Genomic DNA, 19,419 nt, shown 5'->3' with positions numbered 1-19,419 from the left:
CATTCCGGCAGCCTTCAGAGCAGTTTCTATAGCAACGCTGCAAAAGCTTTGCTTTTACTGCAACCAAACTACTTCTGACCTGAATTAAAGGTTGTTGAACAACAACAAAAACATTCTTGTCTGCAACAGATCACTCTCCTAGGGTACTTACAGCTCCACCTCCTGAGTTCATCTGCAATGCAACACCAATTTGTAACTCCTTGATAAGTTTCTACCCTGTTTTGGGGGTTAGGAAGAAGAGGAGCAACAAATTTAATACAGTAAAATATAGGCACTGAGCTGCGCATTACTCACCAGCTCAATCTTACTGGTTCTCCAGAAGTGCGCAACATCTCCAAACTGTTTAAACATTCCTTTCAGGTTCACCATGACAATTGCAGCTAGCACTGTCTAAGAATATTACACAAATGCAATTTTCAGAAGCAAAATAAACCCAATGCCAAACAAGAACTTCAAACCACCACAAGCAACTGTATTTCTGTGCTTTGTACAACCGATATAAGTCTACGGAACAGATGTTCCATTTAAAAAACCCCAACTTTTCAAGTAGTCCAGTAGAGATATGCTTTTACTGCAGCTGCAGAAACACCAAGCCAGAGCCAGTACAGTTTGATTTACTCTTTCCTGGCAAGAGAAATCACGTGTTCCTGAGCTCATGGTGCTGCTGTTATAGTGCCTGTAGCGCCTGAAGCAGCTAGGCTGTAATCTCAAATTCAAGTTTCTCTACAATATACTGCAACAATTCCTGCAACAATCATACAGGTGTAACCCAAGGTACATCTCTTATAAAAAGAAACAGGAATTGCATATCATCCTATGCATGTCACCAGAAACCATTGTTTTTTGAAGTCATAATATATTTATTCATGTAAATACATTTTTTTATACAAATAAGTGACACTGCAGCAAAACCAACTCATTATGCTGAGCCATCACTCAGCCCCAACCCTCTCCTAGCTGAGCTGTTATTTCTTTTAACTTTTTAACCTCTTCCCAGAACTCCTATGCTGCAATCAAATGGGGTCAGCAGGACTAGGGAAGTGATTGTCCCCCCATACTCAGCACTGGTGAGGCCGTACCTCGAATACTGTGTTCAGTTTTGGGCCCCTCACTACAAGAAAGACATTGAGGTGCTGGACTGTGTCCAAAGAAGGGCAACAAAGCTGGTGAGGGATCTCAAGCACAAGTCTTATGAGAAGTGGCTGAGGGAACTGGGGTTGTTTAGTCTGGAGAAAAGGAGGCTGAGGGGCAGATCTTACCGCTCTCTACAACTACCTGAAAGGAGGCTGTAGCGAGGTGAGGATCAGTCTCTTTTCTCAAGTAACAAGCAATAGGACAAGAGGAAACGGCCTTAAGCTGCACCAGGGGAAGTTCAGATTGGCTATTAGGAAAAAAATCCTCCACTGAAAAGGGTTGTCAGGCATTGGAACATGCTGCCTAGGGAAGTGGTTGAGTCACCATCCCTGGAGATATTTAAAAGATGTGTAGATGTGGTGCTGAGGGACATGGTTTAGTGGTGGGCTTGACAGTGTTAGATTTACAGTTGGACTCAATGATCTTAAAGGTCTTTTCCAACCGAAATGATTCTAGAGGGGAACTGCCTGAATGTATCATTTTTATGTTCTAAAGGACAGAATCCAGAATGTCCAATATTAAACACAATAACAAAAAGCATGCTAGATCCTTCAAAGTATTATTAATTTCTAGTCTAACTTACAGCAAAAATGCATACAAAATGTAAAGGCTTCTGGATCAAGGCCTGACTGTGTTGCTTACTAATCATCCCACAATCTCTATTTTAAGCGACACTCACTGGTCTTTGTTCGCTGACAATGCAATGCCTAGCAGGCAAAACTCCCTTACCTGTGGAAGCGGTTCAAAGAGGTATCCAATAGCCACAATTACCAACAGAACCATAACTGAAGAGAGAGCACCTGCAATCTGAACAAAAGAAGCCAGAAATTAATTTCTAAGTGTCCTGAAAGGGCAGTGTTACTGATTAGCTAACCCCTCTCATGCGTTTCAAAAGGCTGGTTGTTCTTTTGATCCCTCCCACTCAGTTCACGCAATTTGGCTGTTGTGCAGCTTTCTATCCTGGCCCAATCTGGATTTGAAAGATGGAAAAACTCCAGTTATTCCTTTTGGCCCAGGCAGGGAAATCTGGTAATCTAGTAAAGCTTCAGACTTTAGCTTTGGAGCTTTAAAAAGCAAACTTTGTTTGGCTCAAAATTTGGATTTACCTACCTGAGTTTTCCCACCGGTGCTTTCCTGAACAAGACTCCGAGACATTGAGCAAGTGACTGAAAAGCTTTGGAAGAATGACCCCACAGAATTGCATATTCCCAAGGCAATAAGTTCCTGTGTTAAACAATAGCGCAAAACAAAAGGCAGTTATATGTAGCAACTGTACAAAGCTGGAGCTATCTGTCCATATTGATAACTACATCTTATTTACAATGCTTTCTAGCAACCTTATTGGAGGTTATACTTGTGGTTCTGACACACGCACAAGTTGATGCATGTTAAATCATCTGCTAAATAAAGTATCTGAGGAAGTGCTGGAGACATTTCCCATCCTTAAATGTTACAGTAATGAGTCTGACTGAAAACTAAAATGAATGACAGCATTGCGTGTTTTAAGGATTTCTTCAACTTGAGGAATAACTTGAATTTTAACCATGAATATACATGGAGAATTGTTTGTCATACAAACACTGTTCTTTGCTTCCCACCCTAAACTATCTGTTTAGTACTATTAGAACCAAGAGCAGCCTTGGCTGTGTTTCCATGGGTGGTAATCCATTGCTGTACAAGAAAAAAACAATGTGTCTCTACTGCTTCATCAGGAAGATCCCACATGAGAACCATTACTGTGAGTGAGATCAGAACTCCATCCACCTTAGTATTGTAGTTTGATGCCTAAGAAAGTATGTGCTTGTAATAAGGCCTCCCCAGATTACTCTGCACCCTGCTATTTGTAACTGAAGTGATTTGAGTTATACATTTTCAATAGTTCTCAATGAGTTTTTCTCTTTGCAAAGGTATAATCCTTTTTTGATTCATTTAAACACTCAGCATGCACTGCATCCTGTTCTATAGTTTAACATCCAGGTGAAGTAGCATCTGGCACCTCCTGAGGAAAAGATCTAGATGCTTAACTCAGGTCAGCAATGGTTACTTCAACTAACGTAAATATTGCTGGTATCATGTGGCTGTGGATTTGTCCTCTTCTCCCTTTGGGTAACAGAGAACAATGACATGCAGGATGAGATTCATCTGACCAGATGTAAAATTCTGTAGACAAAAGTAATTTAAACTCCATTTACTCTCAGAGGAAGACAGAAGGGGGAACAGCTGATCTGTGCCATGTCAGATGCTTGCTCTAGGAAATGACTTACAGCTTATGAACTCTTTGTCTCCCTTGACACCACAATGATATCAACCGATAATCCGATTGCAATATTGATTCCAAATTGCAAGGACAGAGTAGGTGAGGATGACATATCATTTTAGTTTTAGAGAGTCCCTTAACCACAGTCTGTATCACTCAAATCATGAGATACATCATGAGTGAAACTATGGACAGGGCCAATTGCTGCCCCAGGAAATGATGATCTGCCTATTTGTAATGGGTGGGAATAAAAAGAAGCTATAAAACATAACTGGAATTTTTAAACGTTAGATACCAGTTCTTTGACACATAGGCATTGTATTTATCACATGGAAACTCTATGCTTCACTCTGTTACAGAAGGCAGAGATAAAGTAGCTGCCTATCAGGACAGTAGGTTCAGTAACATCTGTCCCAACAATTAATATTCATGCATAGGTCCAAGTCAAACAGAAGCAACATTCACAAAATGAAGCTAAAAGTGAAACTGGTTATTAAAATACAGCCAGAACTTAAAATAATTCCTGGCATTTAAATGTGTAGGCTGTCAAAAACCTGACCCGATTCCACTATGAAAGAAAAACTCATTTTTATCCAGTATCCCATTCTACTTGAATGATATGACAAAGGTGCTACTGAGAATTTTCAACAAAACAACACCAACACTTTTACCTGATTCCCATCAATGGTGTAACCATGTTTAAGGGCAAAGATCTTGGCCATTGATACAGCCATTGAAAATCCAACTATCGCTATTGCTATCGCATCCACAAATATTGCTGGGATGAGCTGAATATCAGGAACTGCTGGTGCACGTAACCTTGGAGATGAAATAAATATTTAAAAATTACTATAATAAAAGCTGCATGCCATTGGAAAAGGTACAGTTTGAATAAGAATATATGATCCCTACCCTTGAGGAATGTTCCCAACAACATCCACTCTGTATGACTCACTCAGATTCATTCCAGCTGAAACTCCTGTGCCAATAATTACCTAAAAATCCACAAACACATTTGTAAACATCAGCTAGAAAGAGATAAAGCCACCTGAAGAACTAATAGTTATCTGATTATGAATAATACACACAAAGGATTACATTTATTTTGTCAATCAGTTTTCTAAAAGTTAAGGGGTAAAGAATCAGATAAAAAGGAGGAAGTATCGCAATTTTCCCTCCGTCATGTTCAGGCCCCACTATGAAGTTTTCTTGGAAACAGTTAAATGGAACATGCTACGGTATGATCTGAGTCACTCAAATTCCCTTAGCCTGAGCCAAGATCTGGTAGAATAGTGCATTGGGAAATTAAATGCAAGGACAAGCCAAGGACGTCTGCACTGCCATATCTTCATATGCGTAACATACATTCTATCTGTAAAGAGAATTGCTGCAGCAGCAGTGAAAGGAACAGGTGTAAAATTGTTTTGCTATTGCGTTACTATCAAACAATACCCTATTACACCACCTCCATCATACCTCAACAGCATCCCTTTTCTTTGTTCCTTCTACCTACATTGTACTCATACCTTCAGTTATTCCCTTTCTCAGCTCTGATTTTGTGCAGATTGTTTGAGAGCTCTAGTTAACCCAGGAACTCATTTTTAAATCCAACCACTTTTAAAGGTGAAATGTTATCTGAGATATGTGGGCTTTGTGTGTATTTATCCCTGTATTTTAGAGTAGTCATTCAGAGAATCATAGAATAGTTTGGGTTACAAGGGACCTTAAAGATCGTCTAGTTCCAACCCCCCTGCCATTGGCAGGGACACCTCCCACTAGACCAGGCTGCTCAAAGCCCCATCCAGCCTGGTCTTGAACACTTTCAGGAACGGAGCATCCAGAACTTCTCTGGGCAACCTGTTCCAGTGTCTCACCACCCCCACAGTAAAGAATTTTTTCCTAATATCCAATCTAGATCTCCCCTCTTTCAGTTTAAAACCATTACTCCTCGTCCTATTGCTACATTCCCTGATAAAGAGTCCTTCCCCATCTTTCCTGTAGGCCCCCTTTAGGTACTGGAAGGCCGCTATATGGCTGCAGTCAGTTAACAGTCTCAGAAACAGAGAAAGGAAGGTTAAGGAGCAAGTCCCACTGGTTCTGCTCTTCTCTCCACCACTGCATTTTAAAAAGCAAGTAAGCCCTGCAGAACCTTTGAAACAGGCATCTGTAAGCACCTTCCTTCAGGAGGGGGTTCTGAGCTCTTGGACTCCAAGTGGGAAATGCCACTCAGAGGCATGGCTTGCAGAGAATCATAAGGTATCAAAACTCCAGGATAGAAAGGATTTTACAACAAACCTCTACCTATCCATTGCCATAGGGGACTATGGGTGTTTAACTGGGTTTTCAATTCTTCTTTTGGACTTTACGTCTAAAACTCGGGTATGTCAGTCCCTAACCTTATGAGCCTCCAAACCCTCAAGTGGATCAAGCCTCAAATGAATTATGTTCAACAGAAGTTACTCTAAAGCTCAATAAGACTTGACAGAAAATGAGATCGTTTCTACAGCTTTAGAATAGTTATATAATTTAGCTACAGAATTTCACAACTGGCTTACCACAATGATCTCCATAGGAATAGGAACTGGGAGCTTCTTCTTAAACCGGAGATTGATTTCCTTGCCAATCAACAATAGAACAATGCACGTTAATCCAACAATCAATGCAGCAATATTTGTCGTTGTTATTTTTGAAAGCACAGCAGCTATGCTCTGTAACACAACAGAAGTATCATAATTACTCCATGAAGATCATATTGGTTCAAATGAATTTATTTTCTTAGGAAATTTCCACAAAAGAGCAAATTATACACTGTTCAGCTGTGTTTTTAGTCTGCATTTATAACCACAGTGAATCAGTGCCTCACCAAAATCCCCACTGTTCCTGCAAAACACAGAAGTTCAGAGTATCTCAGTTAGGGAGATGCGCTTGCAATCATTTACAATACCAGTCTTCCTCAAACGGAGCAAACATTTAGAGGAAAAAACTATCACAAGGGAAAAAGTCTAAACTAAACCATGTCTTTTATCCTCAACATTTTCACACATTTTTCATACTGGCAGCTACCTGAAAGCAGTAAGTGCTAACCCCTTCTAATACCTTCAAATATTCTTTGGCAGGTCACATCTACTTAAAGCTGCATAAACCATTCTAAAACGATAAAGCTGCTGATACAACCATTGAGGTTACCATAGCAATATGATTAAATAACAGCGAACTTGCAACACTGCTGAACTAGCCATTATTCCAAATATCTTTTAGTTGAGAATGCTATTAAAATGGTGTTAGGAAAGAAAGCTTGCTGGAGCACTCAAGTTGATACAAGGTAAATGATTCCCCTCGCAATTACCCCCCTCTACTGCATTTAAAAAAAAAAAAAAGAAAAAACCCACACCACTGGAGAGGTCTTTGAAAGATGTACAAACCCTTCTTTAAACAGAAGGAAAATTACAGCAACTATCAGGATATTATACAGTCAAGATGTCCTGGCAGTACATCTTGAATGTATAGCTTTCCTCCTATTTGTTTGGCAGTTAGTACTTCTGGTTTCTGGATTAGCAAACTAAACAGCAAGTTTAGGAGTTAATCATTAGTGCAGTCTTGTTTCCAAAAGGTTTGTTGTATCTGCACAAATATACAAAAAAGATTCCCACAAAGTATTTTCTATAGTCTCCATGTAGTTGAAATCCTGAAGCTTCCTTATTGCTGAGCCATCAATCTGCTCAAAAGCTTTTAACAGATATCTGAGATCTTCTCTATTCTTCCACTCAGGATTTCTTGTCTGCAAAAACCAGAGCATTGATTTTGTGATAACAATTTGGGTCTTCCTAGACTGGCAGGCAAATCAGATTCAGATGCATTTTAACTCTGCCTGTTTATAACTGCAGAAAAATAATGCTCATAAAAAGTTAAAAGCCTTGGTTGTGATTTCATAGAATCATAGAAATCATAGGCTAAACATGCCCAGCTCCCTCAGACCCTCCTCATATGACCTGGTCTCCAGACCCTTCACCAGCCTGGTAGCTCTCCTCTGGACACGCTCCAGCACTTCCATGTCCCTCTTGTACAGAGGGGCCCAGAACTGAACACAGCACTCGAGGTGAGGCCTCACCAGTGCCGAGTACAGAGGCACCATCACTTCCCTGCTCCTGCTGGCCACGCTATTCCTGATACAAGCCAGAATGCTGTTGGCCTTCTTGGCCACCTGGGCACACTGCTGGCTCCTGTTAAGCTGGCCGTCCACCAGCACCCCCAGGGCCTTTTCTGCCGGGCAGCTCTCCAGCCACTCTTCCCCAAGCCTGTAGCGTTGCTTGGGGTTGTTGTGACTGAAATGCAGGACCCAGCACTTGGCCTTATTAAACCTCATACAATTGGCCTTGGTCCATTGATCCAGCCTGTCCAGGTCCCTCTGGAGAGCCTTCCTACCCTCAAGCAGACCAACACTCCCATCTAGTTTGGTGTCATCTGCAAACTTACTGAGGGTGCACTCAATCCCCTCATCCAGATCATTGATAAAGATATTAAACAAAACCAGGCCCAAAACTGAGCCCTGAGGGACACCACTGGTGACTGGCCACCAAGAGGATTTCACCCCATTATTCACAACTCTCTGGGCACGGCCATCCAGCCAGTTTTTAACCCATTTTAATTTCAATTAGAAATGTCCCTTTAAACAAGTAATTTGCTGCATGGGATCCATTACATTTTTTTCAGAGAACAACTGTCAATTTTAAATTCAAGTGAACAAGAGTTTTTGGTTTTACTTAAGTCCTACTAACCAAATCATAGCTTTACACTTTGTGGTTTTTCTTCTGTGCTCTTGCATCACTAATGTGTTAGACAGAAGGTGGAAGTGGAAGATTAGGCTATGAGCTACGTCAAATACTGGATCCCTACACGCTCTGAACAATCAGTTGTAGTGCTTAGGGTCTTTGACAAATAGCAATGTTTTACACTGAGTGTCCTTATTTCAAAGTAGTTTTTCCCACTGCTCTAAAGAACAGATACATCTATGATGACACAGCACTTTGTGTCCAACCACACTACAAAAGAGCTTACAAACAGGAAATGAAGAATACGCCCACCAGGAATTGCGTGTGAAATTAAAGAAATAGCGACTGGGCAAGGTTCTGAGAATAACATTTCCTAGCTTTGCAAAACATGTCTGGTGTCCAGTGAAGCATTGTAATAGCACATTTTCCCATGATGTATACGAGACTTGCTTCAATGAACATTATCTGTTCATATTACAAAATGACATTTAGCAGAATCCTAAAATCTGCTCATCTCAGACTGTGCTGATCTATCAGGTCGCACCCAAGCTGCACTTTAAGATGCTTATATATTGCTATGGCACTTAAATACCTCATATCCAGTTTTGAATACTGAAGCATTATTCTACTTAGTGCCAAGATAATTAAAAAAAAAAAAAAAAGGAAAAATCTTAATTGCTTAATTACTAGATTCAGACAATGCAGAATTTGCATGTATAGTAAGTGCAGTTACTCACGTATACAACTGAGAGAGGTCCACTGTATCGGCTAGTCTTAATGCCAAGAAGATACTTTAATTGAGAAGTAAAGACATGAACTGCAGCAGCAGTAGTAAATCCTCGCACCAGAGGCTCCGTTAGATAGATGGCTACAAATCCAAATCGAAGGAGACCTAAACACAACTAATGAAGAAGAGAAATATTAACCGTGTGATTCCCACTGTAGCCTGAACGTCAGCACTATATAGCAGACAGGCCACAGGACACCTTTTACCTCGATGCCAAAGCCAGATCAGGCAAACTTGAACTCGGCCTTTCTAAAGCCACAGTTCAATAAGCAGCCACCAATGCACCAAATCTTCCGTGCCACTGGCAGGTGCAATGTGGGATATGCGTAAACATAGGTGTTTGTATGCATTTATGGACGCATTAGAGACCACCAGGTTGAGTTTTTCTGATGGGATAGGAAAAAAAGAGAGGGGGGAGGTCCCATTTTTCCCAGTCAAGCCAAGATGCCAGACAAAGGCTTGCCTCCAATGTATCCCTCCCCACTTCTGTTCTGTGGCTGCCATGAAGCGGCCTGTATTCTACAGAGTGCAGTGCTGGAGCACAAGTCTATTGACAGGGGATCCACCATGACCCAGCTCCCCTTGCAACTGCCAGTCTGGCAGCAGCATCTCAACTTGCCCTTACAGCAAACTGCAAGTACATACCTGGATAATTCCTGAAAGAAAGGCGAGAGTCACAGCTACCTGTACTCTCTTCATATTCCTAGCATCAAAATATTCAAGGGAATCTGTAACATTAGTAGAATTATAGCCTACAGATATCACTTCATCAGGCACTTGTCTCACAGCAACGCCACCAACCATCATACTAATCACAGCAAAGGTGCCTGAAATAAGAGGGAGAGGAAAATAATTAGTTAAAATCCTTGTGGTTTTTTTTCTTTTCTTTTAGAAGTTGTTCTTATTAAGAGATATGTGGAATTAAAATATAATGGAGTTTTCTACCTGAATATTGTATTTTTTAGTCTCAAAATCTGCTCCAGTACTCAGCACCATTTAAGCTAGTAAGATGGTAAACATATGCCTCTATGGTAAGTAAGCACCATAATTTTTTTCTTTCTCAGTTCTGTTATGCAAATTAAAAATTCATCCTGGCCACACAGACCAGCTGACCGCAGCAATGAAATTATAGTTCAGGAGTTCACAGCACACACTTCCAGATCTAGTCTGATAAAAGATGCTCTTCTATTCCCTCCTAAGTAGAATGGATAAGTTAACAATAAAAAATGTTTGACACAGTTGTGTTTCTCCTATTCACTTAAATTTGAATTTATGGAAAACAACTACACTTTCTATTTCTCCAATTTTATTTTTTACTATCTTATTAAACACACATGCGTGCGCACACACACACAGACTTTCAGTTATCCATTCAGATATACCTATTGATATGTGCTTGGAGGTTCCAAAAAAAGTATATAGAAAGACAGGATAAAATGAAGAATATAGGCCAAATACCGGGGGAACAGCTGCCAGCAAAGCATAGGCTAAACCTAGAAAACAGACACAAATAAGTACGTTAGGTAAATAATAGAAAGAAACCATCTGAAGCAAAAGGATTTAACCCTACTAAAATTGAACTCGCCTAACAGGAAATCTAGTGACATATCGCAGGTTTAAAAAACAAGAAGTCTTGCAGAGAATACTCTTTAATATGTATAATACTGTAGAGCAGTGCCTAGAAACCTGATGGTTTGAGTCAGGAAACCAGAAGTCTATAATTAAAGGCACTGCAGGTGTGTGTGTGTTTGAGGGTACATCCGTGCCCTGGTGCACGCATTGTTTCGCCAATGTTGCTTTTGTTTTCATCTGTCAAAGAATGTAATAAAGACACACAAAACCCCATAACCAGCAGGACACGTTTGATTTTTCTCCTCCTTTTCTAATCAGACGTGATCTTCATGGTAATCTACAACTGATTAAACACTTCCCTCCTCCATCACCCCAGAACGAGTGGGATGAAATAACAGTTTATGTTTCCGCAAAACATGCTCCAAAATGTAAAATAAGCAGAAAAGCATTGCTTACAATCTGTAAAGTCATAGAGCTTATACAGTCTCATATTCTTCCCAAAAATGAAGTCCTTTTTGTTATTGAGCCCTGTCCAGTTCCACGTAGTGGAAGTATGATCCACACCACTTCTATTTGTAGGTGGGACTGGTAAGCACGGCAACAGAGCAAATTACAAAAGGAAGCAATGGTTCACCCACCAAGGAGAAACAGTGATACTGAAAATCACCTCTTCCTACTAATTTATTGCTAAATTGAGACACAAAGCATAAGGCTACCATGAAGGAACAAAAACAAGAAGGGATCTTCTGTGTCACGCAAGCACGGTCTTGTGCAGTTTAACAGCTCACACAGCCTTGCTCATGCACTAAGCAATGTCTCAGTCCTGACCAAAAATTCACATTCCTATCAGAACTGGACTGCTGATATCAATTATTCCTTGCAGCACTAAGCTCATCATTAAGTATTTCTGAAACTCATTCTACATATATCCTGTGGCCCCAGGGCCACCTCTCATGCCCAGAGTATAAACAGAACACTCTGTACTATAACAGCCTGGCCTGTAATACAGTGATGAACTTAACAGTACAAGTGACCAGAACTGAAAATAAGTGGTTTCAAAAGCAGGAGGGTGGGTCTATGTGAAGCTCCTGATCCAAACACCCTTTTATTCCTTTTCCTTTTAATTTGTCCTGGCATTTTAAAGGATGTCAGTGCCAAGGAAATAAAGAGATATTGACATGACAGGAGTTCATGGCTCAAACACCCTGGTCATTGTAGTTCTGCCTGGAATGATTCCCAGGCTTCTTTGAACTCATGCTTGCTATAATTACATCCATTCCAGAAAAATAAAAGTTCAATTTTTGTCTTTTTAGAAAGGGAAAGATTAGGAGCAGTTCAAGGGCATGTCTGCAGTCACCAAAGAAAAGAATAATGTTTAGTTTAAAACAAAGTCACAAAATTAAGTATAAAGTTCACTGCTGACCACTTAAATTTTACTGTCCTTATCTGGTCACCACATAAACTGTGCTTCAGTATACAACCAGTAATGTTTGTGTCCAGTATATGACAGATTTGCCTGACATTACTTAATAGTTTAAGATAAGCCAATGTTTATATTTGTGTAAGAAAAAATATCCTTAATTATAAAAAATTACACAAAACGGGGAAGCTGCAGAAATTGTAGTCAGTCAATTGTACAGACTAAGTTAGGATATTCCATTGCTTTCATGGGTTACCACCAATTAAAATCTAGGCTTCTTGGATTTACAGATTCATTCTTCAGACCTGCCTCAGCCTAAAGTGGAATGAGAGAGGTGGAAATATGCAATAAGCCAAAAATGCCAAGTAAAATTATACATGCTTAATTACATTACCCTTATCATGAGGACTCCACTGAACTGGGCGCTGCACAAATTCAACAATTCTCTCTACTCCAAGACCTTCTGGGGAAATCTACTGGGACTGTGGCAGCTGTCATGAAGCTGTCATTCCCAGAGCACCCCATAATGATACTGCTGTAAAAATGCTGTCACTTTCTAACCTTATAGCAGTTCTGAAACTGGTAATAGTAAGGTGTTAGTTAGGCTGAATAAAAGATTCCATTGGTCCAGCCACCAAGAGCTGAACAGAAGAGTGAACACTGGCTTTCTTTTCATCTTCCACAGAGCCTGCTCCCGCTTCAGGGCCAGGCTCCACTTGTGGTGAAACTTCCAAGTAATTTAATAGAAATTCCACAGATTTGCAATCTTGTTATAGAAGATACTTTTGATTTATTTCCACCATGTAAATCATTGCCCACTAGTATGGTTCCAGCTTAAACTGGTGACTTCTAGTTTTAAGAGAAAGAGGGATCAATCTCTGATTTGTTGCACGTTCCTCTCTGGTTGAATTTAGTTTGGTTACTTTGCAACACTTGCTCTCATGAAACATTATTAGATAGGGCTACCCTCTGTACGAAATTTGCTACAACTCTCAGGATGAGGAGATCAGAAAATAACCAATGTATTTAGCAAAGGTTTAGACATGCACTTAAACTGCCAAAAGTTTTTCTGTCATTGAGCGCTGTTATCATTGATTGGAGAGGTAAGTTTCTTTCAGAGTTTGCTTTGTATCACTGACTTGCAGTTTTAAGGGAATCATCGTTATGGGCTGGTCTGCAGAATGCTGTGTTGGTCTCCAACACATGCCTGAAATACACATCCTGTTCTTATGAGCACCTGTTCAGGAAGCCAAGCACTACCATAAAAGAATGCACAGAAAAAGTAAAGAGTATAAATAAATCCAGAGAGACACTCACCTTGAGGAAGCTGCATAACCCCAGTGCTTATACCTGAGATAATGTCTCCTAATAAGTACTCCTTCACTGGGTAACGGGGAAGCCAGTTTAAAATCGGTAAGCATCTGTAAAGATGAGACTTGGCTTTCTTAGAAGAGCAACTGAAAATACAAAGCAGAAAGAAAAAGTTAGACACTAGCAGGGGCAGTCGAAAAAAATTGTCTTTCATCCCTATGCAGGGAAACAGCTCCATTAACGGCAGGCTTAGACCCTTGATAACAGTAATTTCTAGACAAAGCTTAAGCACAAACAACTATGACTTCAGTTAATTTAGCCCTTTATCACATGCTGTTTGCTGTTCACAAACCTTATGGAACTGGAGAAGAGAATCACAGTCTTGTGAGACTGGAGGTCAGTGGGAAGTGAAACTGTTCAAGTCCATGCATATCTGAGCAGTCACACACAACACTTTTTGCTGAGATCATTCCTTGTAATAATCTCCTGAGGACAACTTGCTTTCTGATAGTGGTTTTCATTCATCAAAGTACTTTGCGATTCTTTTTCCTATTTTTATTTACTATTTGTGTGTTTTATACTTTTTTGATTATAACATTTTATATTATTGTGTTTTGTTTTTTTTTTTTTTAAAAAACCAAACTATTTTACTAATGCATGTTACTATCGCTGGTACTGATAGGCTAACTTGAAGGCTATTTGAGAACATAACACTTCCTTACCCTGAAAAAAAAGGCACTGACACCAGTAACACTGATCCTTGTGTCTCTTAGCAGAGTTATTAACCTTTTGAAGCCCTGACTCATGACAAATGAATAGAGACAGGAAATATATATCTCTATCCAGTACTGCCATGAATCATACTTTGATTGTACTGTGGTAAGAAAGTCTAACCTTGGGTAAAAGTATAACACAGGGATCATATAAATGCTTTTCTGTGTAGGAAAACTGCAAGAGAACTCCAGATATTTGTTAACATTTCTGAATTCTCATGGGATTGAATCGCATAGTGAAGAAGCTTATTGCTGCAAGTGAGAGGAATGAGAGTCATCCACACTTCTGTATGTTTAGCAAATCACGAGAAGTCATAGTTCAGGAGGATTTTAATCCGCATATTTTTTATTCAGGATAGGTCAGTTTTCTGACATGGAATTAGGTGCCATTACCATTAGAATGGTCATATCATTAACCAAAACAAATCTCCAAATGTCAAATCAGGTGAACAGGAATATTTTACAGACAAGCACCCAGGCAGAAATCATTTGTTGTCCTGCAGAACAAGGATCTACCAGGAAATTAAATCAACTCTGCAAATGAAGCATCGATAAACGTAAAGCCATTGAGAACGTAACTTGAATAAGTTTCTTTTCATTATCTTCTGGTACCACAGAGCAAGAGTTGCACCGTTAAAGACATTTCCTGTCTAACCAGATGATACTCAGATTCCAAGGCATTTAGTTAAAAGCTACAGAATGCCTCTATTAAACCCTTATTAGACTAATAATTTAGACTTCTGCACAGCTGTCATATATTTCCATTCTTCTTCCCTGAAAGGATCATGCGAAGCACAAATTTGGCCGTTAAGTATTTCCACGTTTTAAAAAAGACAGATATTTTTCTGGGTCTTATGAATTCACATCACATGACTTGACTAATACTTCACATTCCTATGCTGCATATTTTTCATTTGCACATTGATGAAGGCAATTCAACTAATTTAGCATATAAAACCACATATACAACTTCATCAGTCTTGCTGAATAATCAAAGTAGAACTAGTACTTTTATCTTTTACGTTTCTTTGAAGAGATTACCAGCTATGTGCATGAATTAATTAAGAATTAGAATATTTCTAACCAATAAAAGAAAGATAAGAAAACAACCCTACCGACAAGAATGTGCAATCTTCTGCCTTAAAGTCTGAGATGTTCTTTCTTGTCTGTGCAGCTGTCCTTGCAAGAGCTCCTCGTTATATATTGGTCTCTCCACACAATACCTCGGGGTTTGCTCAAGAGATACCTCATGTTCTTGAACATGTTCCATAATTGATCTCACGGAGCAGGAACCACGGAAGAACAGTTTCACACTCTCCACTGAAAAACCTGGTTGCAGACAAAATAAGTTTGGTTACTTTTTTAACCTTGGATTTGGCATTTCCTTTCAAAGAATGTATTTTGACAAACTAGAGGCAAGGTTATAGTCATGCTTATCTGAATTTTACCTCCTCGTTTTTTAAAGGAAACACCAGTGCTGAAGGGAGATTACTTTATTGCTGAGTTACTTCCTGCTTACTCACAAACTGTCACGTCCATCTCCAAAAGACAGAACTCCAATTTCAACACTGAGAAAGTCACTTCTTTCTTCCAGAGAGCCAGTTGTTCCTGGAAGCTTATCCAACTGCTTTCTTCTCCCTCGGTTTCAGAGGCTTCTTTTTCCAGAAAGCACCTCAAGGATGCACAATTCACTACTTTCAAAAAGTTACTCTTTCAATGGATGTGCCATTTACTGCTATTTTCAGTCCTGCACCCACTGAAACAGAAGTCATGTGATGTAAAAAAAAAAACTAGCCAGAAGGTTTGTAAACATCTATTTATCTGTTTGCTTCAGTGCCATAAACATCTGAACATGTTGAGGAGATACTCTGTTAATTCCTTTACCCCATGTTGGCTGCTTCTAGAAATATGGGGCAAGAAACATAACTCCAAATTATGAGCAAAATGACAGGACTGCTATATCGTTAGGCAGAGCTGCTGGCTAGCTCTACATTTGATGACAGAACATGAGTGCAATGGGAAACGGAGCCATAATTGTGAACAAGGCCCTTGGGCTCAGGTCCAACAAGTCACTTAAGCATGTGTTTGCCTTCAACCAAGGCAGCTAACCCAGAGGTGTTTAGTTTTTAGCTGTACATCAATATTTTCCGAGAAAAGGGTTACCATGCAGAAATTAAACAAATTGCTACTTAAACACTCAGACAAAGCTAACCACGACTGGCCCCATGTTCTGATTCAGCAAATACAGTCTGCCTGGCAGCAAAATACCAATATTGCTTTCTACGCCTTCAGTTTGACAAAGGTCCTGGAATTTTCCATCCAGGGCTTGCTATCCTCTGCCTTCCAGGACAGACACGACCTAGCATCTCTTCAGTTCTCATTATTTCATAAGCAATTTCCCCTACATGGTCAGTCACAAAAGGATATTTTTATGAAAATTATAAATTTTTCTTTACGGCACGTTTAAGATTTACTTCAGCTTTATTGTGTGAAATAAGGTACTTAAAACTTGATATGATACTGTTCTTACAAACAAGGGTACTATCAGAGCTTTTTACCTTTGTAATCCTGAAACACCTTTTAAGATTCTTTTACATCTTTCCATGTTATCGTTTAGCATACGTAACTTTCAGCATTATGATTTTCCCTTCCTGTAGATTTTGAGCTAGTCAACATTAGAATAGGATCATTCTACGAGCAATTCCCATCTGAGGAGCCCTCTTCCCCCCCCCCCCATTATCATATGTATCTTATTTCATATTTACAGCAATGACGTCCATACTAAGATGTATGTTTGGCCACTAACATCTGTAGCACTTTTTTTGCATGTCAATGTCCACCTACCCACAAATACCACTTCCTACTTCACATCTTGCCCTGTTACAGACAGTAAGCTACCCATGAATCCTAGTGTATTAACTTCTGGCCAACGAAACTGAAACTTTTAACCACTCTAGTGTCTGCTGGAAGGGCAACACAGCAGGTCACAAGCAATCCAGGAGCCTTCTGAGGTGCAGTGATGATAGTTCCCTGCCACAGGTGATGAAGGAACTGACAAGAAGACGTGCTCTGCTGGACCTGATACTTACAAACAAGGAAGAACTGGTCAGGAACATGAAGCCTGGGGGCAGTGACCATGAGATGGTGGAGTTCAGGATCCTGAGAGAAACAAGACATGTAGCAGGCTTACAGCCCCAGACTTCAGGAGAGCAGACTTTGGCCTGTTCAGGGACCTGCTTAGAAGAATCCCATGGGATACAGAATCATAGAATGGTTTGGGTTGGAAGAGACTTTAAAGATCATCTAGTTCCAACCCCCTAACATTGGCAGGGACACCTTCCACTATACCAGGTTGCTCAAAGCCCCTGGTCCTAAGAGAAGAAGGGTCTAGGAGAGCTGGCTGATTTTCAAGGTGCAAAAGTACACACAGAGCACGGATTGAGATGCTTGTGTTTACAACAGATTATATGCATTGTCCACAAAGTAGCAAAATAGCAGCATTTTGTGTCTGATTGAAGTGTCTCTCCAAGTGTTTGCTGAATAAGGTTACAACAAGTTGCCAATAGAGATATACAAGGCTTGGAAACTCAGCCTTGCAAAAGTAGGTACTGTCATCTTAATAAAGATAAAGCGTACCACTGTGATTTCAGAAAATTCCCAGACCTTTATCCAAAGGAAAAGAAACGCAAACTCTGGGCATCTGAATCTCAATTAATAGGCGAATACTGCTCTTGAACAACCTTTGAACTTAACAGTAAGAATAAAATTAAAAAGTTATTAAGAAACACTGCCATTAATCTTATCAGCCAGATAAGGGTTAAGCTGAAGTAGTTAAAAGCTGTACGTGAAAGACTTAAACAGTGGCAATTCTTTATCTGACTGATAAAGGCCTGTTCTTATGTCTTTACTGCTATTATCAAATTGAAGGTGCTAAAAAAAAAAAGAAAGTGTGAAGGAAACATCAATTTATAACACTATCAGTGATAATTAAGTACTTTCTCTTCCCAGTCTTAGACAATAAAGCAGGGCTGTCAAGCCATCTACACTGATAGTCTACACTGGTAGAGGGCAGTTTTTTTTATCTAGTCCACATGAATTAGAATGCAGCCATAAAATTTATAAGGACAATGATTTGGCTGCTGTTCTTTAGATTCAAAATTTGACTATGGGGACAAAAGGAAAAAAAAAGCTGGAGACATGAAGAATAGTGTCGTGTGTGACTATTGCAGCTTTAATAGGCCTATAATTACAAAATGAGGCACTTTTGCTCCCAACCTTGTGTATCTAACCTGAATGTATCTGAATTACCTAATGCAATGGGGGGAGTCAATGGCAGATCCATTGACTTGCCTGTTTTAAAAGGGCAGAAAACCTTTCTTCTGGTGGCTAAGCGCAGAGTTGCTTGAAATAGTGGAAAAGCATGAGTGGACAGTACTAGTATAGCGTTATACTAGAAAACCACATCTGTGCTGGGGAATCACAAGTTTGATTATGAACTGCAAAGTCTATGAAAGTATTTTGTATCTTTAAGCTTAGAAATACAGGTGACTACTATCAGACAAAAGGCTGGTAGAAATACTGCCACTCTATGTAAAATATGCTCTCCCAAATGTACACTGAAAAGGAGAGTTATTGCAAGGTCTGTTCCTACTGTCTGAACAGGCTAGACACAAAAAATGAGGCAATTTTAGGAACCACATCTTCTCTCATTTATTTCTTTCCCCTCTGGACTCATTCCCCAGTGCCCTATGCCCTTCCACTTATCACCTTGAGAGATTATAGAATTATACCAAGCCAGAATAAAAGTTTGTTTGTTTTTTTTTTTTTAAAACAAACACAAAGGTGTAAAATGACTGGGTGGGGTCATAAGGAATGTGTTCTCCTAGTTTTCTTGGACTGTGCTTATCCTCATTCCTTCTCCACTACTCCCACTAAATCCACTAATGAATAGATGGTTTAGAACTGCAGCCTTCATGTGAAGCTTCACAAATTTAGAAATAACTTGTAAAGCCAACAGAATTTTCCTTCTGTGGGTCCTAAGCTAAGAAATGCACTACAGGAGCTTTATTGGTGAACCTTTGGCAAAACAAACAAACAAAAAAATCAGGACCTTGATTTCCTATACAGCTTTTAGACAGACAAAATTTCCACTTTACTCTGCACAGAAAGGCAAGATGGCTACATAAACTGTGTTGGGTTGTGTGACAAAAGCTTCTCTGCACACCCAGAGAGTTGCTCTGAGAGACAGTGGCAGGACAGGGAACCTGGGTAACACCCTGCTGGGCTACTTCCAGGTCTATCAGCCCATCAAAGCTCATCTCCACCAGTCCAGAGCAGCACAGGAGGGTCAGCTATGGGACCTGGGAAGTCCTGACTAGCCATGTGTGTGTACTTGT

The 19,419-nt window shown here is 39.9% G+C and overlaps 1 protein-coding gene across 7 annotated transcripts in view; it reads right to left on the bottom strand.

The window, feature by feature from the left end:
* SLC26A5 (solute carrier family 26 member 5) overlaps window positions 1-19,419 on the bottom strand; it is a 36,102-nt gene that overhangs the window by 8,247 nt on the left and 8,436 nt on the right. For 3 of the 7 annotated variants that reach the window (XM_063323490.1, XM_063323488.1, XM_063323485.1), the window contains exons 2-13: window positions 15,547-15,779; window positions 15,139-15,352; window positions 13,257-13,396; window positions 10,330-10,440; window positions 9,593-9,774; window positions 8,898-9,062; window positions 5,947-6,099; window positions 4,304-4,386; window positions 4,063-4,210; window positions 2,245-2,358; window positions 1,864-1,941; window positions 295-390 (exon numbers count right to left, since the gene is read on the bottom strand). In XM_063323490.1, the coding sequence (XP_063179560.1) occupies window positions 295-390; window positions 1,864-1,941; window positions 2,245-2,358; window positions 4,063-4,210; window positions 4,304-4,386; window positions 5,947-6,099; window positions 8,898-9,062; window positions 9,593-9,774; window positions 10,330-10,440; window positions 13,257-13,396; window positions 15,139-15,352; window positions 15,547-15,562 (1,500 nt within the window). In that variant the 5' untranslated portion in view covers window positions 15,563-15,779. Of the gene's footprint in view, window positions 1-294; window positions 391-1,863; window positions 1,942-2,244; window positions 2,359-4,062; window positions 4,211-4,303; window positions 4,387-5,946; window positions 6,100-8,897; window positions 9,063-9,592; window positions 9,775-10,329; window positions 10,441-13,256; window positions 13,397-15,138; window positions 15,353-15,471; window positions 15,780-19,419 lie in introns of those variants that run through there. The other 4 variants (XM_063323486.1, XM_063323489.1, XM_063323487.1 and 1 more) reach the window with 3 other exon arrangements.

Source organism: Chroicocephalus ridibundus, chromosome 1, assembly GCF_963924245.1.
Source record: "Chroicocephalus ridibundus chromosome 1, bChrRid1.1, whole genome shotgun sequence".
Lineage (NCBI taxonomy): Eukaryota > Metazoa > Chordata > Aves > Charadriiformes > Laridae > Chroicocephalus > Chroicocephalus ridibundus.
Note: the sequence above shows the minus strand (reverse complement) of the source record. Positions and strands in the feature narration are given on the sequence as shown.